Source organism: Sinocyclocheilus anshuiensis, unplaced genomic scaffold (assembly GCF_001515605.1).
Source record: "Sinocyclocheilus anshuiensis isolate Anshui unplaced genomic scaffold, SAMN03320099.WGS_v1.1 scaffold355, whole genome shotgun sequence".
Lineage (NCBI taxonomy): Eukaryota > Metazoa > Chordata > Actinopteri > Cypriniformes > Cyprinidae > Sinocyclocheilus > Sinocyclocheilus anshuiensis.
In genome coordinates, this window is record NW_015549571.1 from 157428 (window position 1) to 166098 (window position 8671).

The 8671-nt window shown below is 36.8% G+C and overlaps 1 protein-coding gene across 1 annotated transcript in view; it reads left to right on the forward strand.

Moving 5' to 3' along the window:
• Positions 1-6281, forward strand: part of LOC107657382 (dual 3',5'-cyclic-AMP and -GMP phosphodiesterase 11A-like) — a 106667-nt gene extending 100386 nt beyond the window's left edge. The window contains exon 21 of the mRNA XM_016445429.1: positions 5747-6281. Coding sequence (XP_016300915.1) covers positions 5747-5950 — 204 coding nt within the window. The 3' untranslated portion in view covers positions 5951-6281. The remainder of the gene's footprint in view (positions 1-5746) is intronic.
• Positions 6282-8671: the final 2390 nt, after the last annotated feature.

The following is an 8671-nucleotide window of genomic DNA, read 5'->3' on the forward strand; positions in this document are numbered from 1 at the left end:
CCAAAAGGTGGGTGTGGATAGGAACTATCAAAAGTCATTAGCTCAGACTAATCTTGGCTCAAAACCTCTTCTTCTTGAGACGGACACTCTCCAAGACTCCTCAAAACTCTCCTCTTGAGTTTGATTTTCCGGCAGTTTTATCTTCAAGTAACTTTGTCGATCTGCTGTGGACAGGAAAACCTCCAGCTCACTCCTAAAGAACTCAAGAACCTCCGTTGTCTACCGCATCAGGACTCTTGTTCAGCAACGAAGCCAATGCAAGTAACCGTTTACAACCATTTAGATGCGTGTTTAAGTTTGAGCCCCTTTTAAGGTGATTTTTGATTCTTTGATGATTCTCATTAGGTTGTGGTTAATTGATGTGAAATACCGCCATTCTTTTGTTCTTCTCTCTCTTTCCTTACTTTCCTTCATTCTGTATATATGTGTTTTGCTTAGTTTAGTTGTACGTTAGCTATAGTTTCATTTATTAAATCCCTTATATTCACAATTGATTGTCTCTGTGTGCTGCTCACAATTTGGAGTCACTGAATGTTGAATTCTTGCTACATGCTAAATTACTGGTAGTACTGCATAAAGTAGCAAAGCTATTGTTCCTTGGCCAGGAAAATAATCTTTCCTTGAATTGATAAATTATTATATTTTCTGCTCAGTGGATGGACAGATCAAATAATTGTAATATTGATTCTGCTACAGTTAATTGTAAGATCTAATCTAAATATTTATTATTAATTATAACCAGTTATAATTAATTATAAATATTTCCCTTTTGATCTAATTTGCTACAGAAGTTTCTAAGCACTTAAAAGCAGTGTTTATTGAAGGTTATAAATAATTAAAGATTCTGCACAAAATGTATTTGGTTAAATAATTTTATACATGAATGTTTAGATTTGATTTTATTCCCATTTTTCATAAATACTTATTCAGAATCACTTAAATGTATATTAATAAACTTTTGGTCAGAAGTCCTGGTTATGGGCATTATGTGGCCATTTCAATGCAGAATTAAGTCAAAGTTAAGTTGCAATCAAAATTAGTAGGGAGCTGTAATCAGGGGCGACGTAACGGGGGGGAAGGTTAGGACCATTCCATGGGCCCGACGCGATTCTACCAAGGGTTAATGCTGGTCAATGCATTGTTGGTAGCATCTTATATGTTGTTGCTGAAAGTAAAACTAATGTCTTTGTTTACAACCTTATTTCATTCCCTTTCAATATAAAAGTCTTTGCTACTGACTCATAAAGACAACCTCTTGTCACATCTAATGTCGGAACAATGTAACTAAAATCACCATCATTTAAAACATAGAATATTAAAATCACCAACAATTGGGACTTTATCTGCAGCCAGCACTAATTCAGATAGAAAATCAGCAAATTTTTGATCAAATCTGCATGGTGCCCTGGTGGCCTGTATACATTAGCCAGTAAAAATGTCAAGAGGGATTTTTCATTGGCACTTATTACACTAGATGATGTTATATAAAGCAACATTATTTAATGAAATTATACTTCAAACCAGACCTCTGAAAAAAACTGAAAATATTACTATAATTTGTAGCAACACCTCCCATTTCATCTTTTCGAATGCAGCTCATGTTTATAACAGTAATCTTATGGGGGAAGACTCACTTAACTTCCTGGGGTCGGCAAAGGCGCCGGCGGGAGCACTTGCCTTTTTTTCTGATAACTGCAAAAAGAACTTTAAATTCTCCATGATTTTTTAACGCACACAAGCGTAATACATAATTTGAATATGTAAAGGGTCTACTTTTGTGTACGCTCACAATATCATCAAAACATTGTGCTTTTTTTGGGGGGGGGGTGAGTCAAATGTATGAAATATTATGTTAATTTAAACAATTACTATTAAACAATTATATTCATTTAGTGACATATAAATATATCTTAGTGTAGGCTATATCTTTAGGTTCTTATAATTCATTATCTTCTTGTCAAGCCAGCAGTTCACATTTACAACTGCATGTTTTCTGCGTAAAAATAAGGGTCGATTTTGGCTTTGGTCTAAACAAAAAGAGCAGCAGGTGGTGCCTTCGGAAAAGCAGAAATATAGCCATTTCCCTGGTAACTGCAGTAAACAAAGCAGTTTGAAACTTGCAGCGCTGACCTGACTTTGAAACTTGCAGCGCTCATATTTAATCAATCTTATTTTTATGCAGAAAACAAGCAGTTGTAAATGTGAACTGGTGGCTCGACAAGAAGATAATGAATTATAAGAACCTAAAGATATATCCTACAGCAGTGTTACTCATTGCGCGGCTCGTGAGCCTCCTGCAGCTCGCCAAGCTTTAATGTGTGTCTCGCATGGCAGTAAATAACACGATGATACGATCATGCAGTCAAACAAAGCAGTTTGAAACTTGCAGCGCTGACCTGACTTTGAAACTTGCAGCGCTCATATTTAATCAATTAAATAGCCTTTTGAAGTGTAAGCTATATCTCATTATACATGTAAATATACATTTACATGTATATTTAGTTTTTTTCACTGGAGCACCACCTGAGTCTTCTCCTCCCATTTCTACCAGTGATCATTGTTTCCTTCCCGCGGTACTCCCTGCGCACATATCAATAGCATCACTGGGCTGTAGGTTGCCAAGTTGAGGGGACAAATGGGTTGAAATTTGTATGCGTCGGATCGTTTGAGAAAGATGCGTTTCATACAAGATCTGGCAACTGGACAACCTTGGAATTCGTTGTCGTGTTTATTCATATAATGAGGTTTGGCCCATACAAATTACGGGAGTTTTACCAGAAGCGAATGTAGCAAACATATAAAATACGCCCAGTGGGATTTTTTTTATAGAAAGATTAAGAATCCGGGAGAAATACGGGAAAATATTTAAACGGGATGATAGCGGGATAGAATGGTAAAATACAGGAGAATCCCGGGAAAAACGGGAGGGTCGACAGGTAGCCTATCCCTTAGAAATGTGTGTATCAACTATGATAGAGTAGGCTATAGGGTTAAGAAATATTCACACATTTTCATGGACAATCGTTCTCATTCTTCTCCCATTTATTCTGCTTGTATGAACAGAAATATCAGTCTAGCAAGCCAGATCTCAGAGACAGGCGTAACGCGACGTCATTCACACTTAGTATGCTCTAATTCCTCTATTAGCCTTCATCCTCGAAGAAAGGCAGAGATGAGAACGCTTTATAATGTTGTGAATTACACGAAAACCAGATTTGTACAGTTTCTGCCAGAAGGTCAGGGTGTTGCTTTATGTGGTGTTGTGAAATGCAGTTGCTAGGGTATTCTGGCTGGTTGCTATGCCATTGCTTTGCTACGGTAGGTGGTTGCTAGGGTACTTATCCACACCAATGATATTCTGCTCTCTAAATATGAGAGTGTGGATTTGATCAGATCACTGAGCAGCAGTAACAGTGTTGATTGCCTTAGCAAACGAATTATGCTACCACTAATTAAATGTCTGAAGAGAAGAAATTCTCTTTTCATTCAGTTTTTATTTCAAGTGGGTTTTGAGAGCTTGGTTTAAAATCACCTGCATGTATGAATTAAATGGAAAGCTGTTACAGGCAGAGCAGATTTCTTCATAGACTTTGCCACCCTGTATGTGTGTGTGTGTGTGTGTGTGTGTTTAAAGAATCCTGTGCCAGTCACACACTCTGCGGGAAAGCAGGAAATGTGTGGGAGTGTTTTTGCCTTGACCCTCCTCTCTCTCTCGCTCGCTCATATGGTTCCTCTCATTTTAAACTTCTTCACTATTGCTCATTTGCCTGTGTCCAGATCTATCAAGCTCAAGGCCATAAGCATGTCTTGGAAATTAGATGGGGATGATCTTTTTATTTAAAGGATTAAAAGAGATTTAAGGCAATAATAAAATATATAAGAACAGTAAAAAAAATTCTGTCATTCACAATTCTTTATTTTGAAAAATAATGTAAAATATGTACACATTCACTCTTATTTGTATGTATGGAAGCCCGTTTCCGCCATTAAATAAAAAATAAAACAAGGTAATTGCGACTTTTTATCTCACAATTCTGACTTTCTTCTCACAATTGTGAGTTCATATCATATCATTCTGACTTTTTTTTCTCAGAATTGCGAGTTATAAAGTCAAAATTGCGTGTGATAAGGTCAGAATTGCAAGATATGAACTCGCAATTCTGAGAAAAAAAGTCAGAATTGTGAGATAAAAAGCCGCAATTACCTTGTTTTATTTTTTATTCAGTGGCGGAAACGGGCTTCCATATGTATGACTAATATGTCAAAAGCACAAAATGTTTCTTGTCTCATCATAATCAGTTAGCCACTTAAATTATAGCATATTTTCAATTCAAAACTCCAAAATTAGCAGTTTGCAGCACTGGATATTACTGTCACTGGTTATCATTTGTATGGTAAAACAGTTGTCGGATATTAAACGTTAATCTACTTGCGTCTTACCTACTCTTTAGTTAACGTTAAAACTGAAGTTTTGCATTGGAATTCGCACTTGTCTTCTCTGAACAGTAAAGCCTGCCTCCTTCTTGATGAACCTTCTCAAAACATGAAACCAGTTTAAGCTGGTTTGCAGCTCTCATTGCCCATGCAGACTTGGTGGCTGGCTGAATTTAGATGTGTTCTAGGTATTTTAAAAAAAAAACGACATAGTAAAACATAACCAACTAAACCATCTTTCCAGCAGCTTTCTAATTTTTAACACAAACTTTAATTTGAGATTGAACGATAATTGGCGGAGTGTTTTTCCAGCACATGGCAGCATTGTGACAGTTTATCACTGAGCAACTCAAAAAAACAGCTCATTTATTCATGTGCAGTCATTCCTCACTTTAATGCTTTAGAGTGAACTAAAAATGTGTGATGTTCCCGAACAGTGACATGAGAATCACAAGAATCTGTCTCTTCCTGTTTGAATGTTAATTTCTAGTGAATACAGTCGCCTTTTTTCTTCTTCACATTCTAGTAAAAATCCTCAACCTTAATAAGGGGGTTTTGAATATAGTTGTGCATTGCTTTAAAACGAGTACTGATTATGAAAAATAAATAATACACTTTAAAAGAATATCCAAACTGAATGCACAGTAATATATTCAGACACTTAATTGCATGTTAAATGAAAATGTATTAGTTTAAATTTATATGGAATGCAGTTAGCTGAACTTTAGAGTGTTTTTGACCCACTTATGTAGGACTTAAGTACACTGTTATATGTAAATTCATAATTACTTCTAGTCTTTTAAATATGGTTAAAGTGAATGTACTGACAAGCATTTATGGTAAACTAAAATATACTTAATGCCATTTCTTTTAAAACTCGTAAGGCATGTATTTGTAATGTTGAGGCTGCAATTTAGTACAATAGAGTATATTAACTTTACATGCAATATTGAATAACACACTACAGTTATAATCAAGTGCTTTAATTTGACATTACAAAGTGGACTTTTTAAAAGTGCAAGTTAAGAAATGAAAGTGTCTCTCTTTGAGAGTGATGTTAAGTGATGTTTTATTTGATTAACATTTTATCTGCAAGTAGTTAATATACTTTTAAGATTTGGAGTACACTACATTTTATTACAATTCAGCACACATCTTCTTTTTTTTTGTACTATTGTTTGTGTGTTAAAATGAAGACGTATCAACTTTTAAAAGGGTGGAGAAAACGTTCCCCTATCTTACGTTGTTAATGTGTCTACCATTGGTGCAAATGCAGTTTACATAAATCAGCTCTTTCTCTTTTTCTCTGCAGACATTTGCCAAATTAAACCCCAAACTACAGCCAATGGTTGACTTGATCAAGGCCAATCGTGCCAAATGGGAAGAGCTTCACCACAGACACCAGCGCAGCCAGGAAACCAGCAGCCCTGGCAGTCCACGTAACGCAGACGCCACAGCAACCAGCTGCAGCTGCGCAGGCCCCAGCGACGCGGGCCCTTTTCATTCCGTCAGCTAACTCTGGAGAGACAAACCTGCCAGATTTTGCCACATGCTTCTCTCTGACCCGCAGCAATGCAGATGGAAGGAGTTTTGACCTCTGCTGCACGCTTCAGACCAGCAGTCATTACCTCACTAGCGCCCTCTATCGGGCATTTGCTGTGTCTGCGAGCACTTCAGGCAACCGCGACCGGGTCTGCGTTCGTCTCCACAGTGCAAAGACTGCACGTTTAGCTAGCAACGGAGAACCTTAGGGATGTGTTTACGCCCAGAAGCTAATTGGCTGAATTAGCTACTTTAGGGCTAGCATGCTAACATAAAGACTCTATCGTGCGTGTAAGCTACTTTCAGCAGGGACTGTTTAAGAAGGATTGCCGCTTTTTGAAAGTTATGATGTGTATTTTTTCCTTTGTACCTTTGATCTTGTTGAATGGACACATGTCCTGAGCACTGGAGCTTGGTTCTGTTCTGTGCATATATGTGAAGAAATGACTGCTGCAGGATTTGACTCTGTGTTTTGCCTTTGTTGTTTTAGCTGATGTATTTATTCCAGGATCAGGGGTTTGTGGAGCTCTTTTGTTGGGCTCTTGGCAATGCTTGCAATGCAAATCCACTCCAGCGCTGTCCACCGTGCCTTGGTAAAACCCTATGATAATGCATGCAGCCCATCCTTGACATCACTCTTCTCTCTAGTTCACACTGCATATCATCATGGATTTCCCCTCATGTCTTGGGCCTGTTTCATATCTCGAAGGTAAGCAACGCGTCTTTATTCCAGCGCCTATGATAAAAAATGGTCATTTATTCACACTTTTATTGTTTCAAGTAGGGGTGTGCGATATATATCTTCTACGATAATATCATAATTGTTTAATCGATATGCGATTTGACATTATCAAGTATATTGCAAAAACCTAACAATGAACATGTCCAATAAACAAGAAGCTAATATTAATTGACATGCAGTTTAGTCAACGAAAATAGTTTCAAACAAAACCTCTCTGAAAAACACACGATGGTGTTTCGTTACTGAACTGATCAGCCTTTTGAACGAATCGGTTGAATGAATGATTCAATGACTCACTCATGCAGTGATTTCCCGCTGATTTTAAGTTTATATTTAAAGTATATTTTCCTTTTTTTTCCCAAAATCCTTTTTTTTAACATCAAAACATTAATTATACATTTGTAGCTGCAGGTTAAATGCATTCATGTCCTGCGTTTAAGAGTCTATGTGAATGCATCTAAATGCCACTTCAGATGCAGATTCTGTGCCATCTCTGCATTGAAAATTTAATTTGAGTGGCAACAGCCCTATAGTGTCTTAATATTTGAATTTATTGATTACATTTACGAATTTGACACAAAAGATGATGCATACCTTTAATTAGGTAAAAAAAAAAATTGGCCTTATAAAGGTAAAAATGTTCATAAAAGGTAAAAATCAATTTAAACTTATTGGAAAAGTGAATTTCTGCTTCTCCTACAAAGTAACCACCTCACAGAATATGAAGAGTATCAAAAGTTTTGGGAGTCAGCTGTCCACGACAGTCCTAAACCTGCCAAAATACCAGCACAATAACATGCTCAGCAAAATATTGTCTAATTATCGTTATCAACAAAATTCCAGAAAATATTGAGATTTTTTTTTTCCGTTATCTCACACCCCTAGTATGTATGATGCAAAAAAAAAAAAAAAAATTCTGAAGATTTCCCAAAATCATAGTTAACCAACAATGCTTGCAAGTTCTGCCGTTACCAACATAGTTCAACAGTTTGGTGTTTCCCAAATCTATATTCCAACAAACATTCGCAAACAACTTAGCAAAGTTTTCACTCCGCCTTCTTAACATCATTAACCAAAATTGTCCAAATGATGGATGTGCGACAAAGTTCCTACTTTTTCGGAAAACAGTAAAGAATAATTTGTATCTCCAACAATGCATCGTACTATGGTAGTCAGTGAAATATGCCATCATTCGAGGAAACGCACCACAAGACTCAAAAGGCCTAAACGTACCATAAAAGCCATACAATAGATTTCTAGAGTTTAACTTTAGGTTTTGGTTTCATGTAGTTACTTATTACTTACTTTTTGGCTATAAATGTGATGCCTCTCCTCATGTAAATTACATTTCATGATGATACACTTTGTGATAATTCTCACTGGCCAACTCCTAATAACCATTTCATAAATTATTAAAGAAAACACTTGATGTAGTAACCCAGAAATTCACAGTTGCAGCTTTGTAACGTTTATTTAGAAAAAAACAACAACAAAACCTAACTTAGGGGGCCGTTCACACAAAATGCGTTTTTCCATTCCAATGTGCTATTTTTCCAGTTTTTCTATATAAACGCGCTAGCTGGATGTGTATGACCGTTGCGCTCGCGTCTCCGTGTTTTTGAGATGCCATGTCAAGTTAAAAAAAATTTAAACTTTTACACGCATTTCCATCATTTCCAAAACAGTGGACCAATCAGAAGTCCCCGTAGTCAGGGCAAGCATTGCAAGCTTTTGTTTACAGTAGCAAGTTGGCATGGAAGCTGTTTTTCTGTGACAGCAACATAGCAGAGGAAGCACTGATAGTGGCTGTGCGTGGATACATTTTTTTCAAGCAATTATCACAACCTGTTTCTTTACAAAAGGAGCCTGATATTCTATTCTGCTGTTTGGCTGTTTTCTGTTATTGCATCCCGTCTCGAGACCCTTGCCTTTTAAAACCATTCCTGAGCGTTG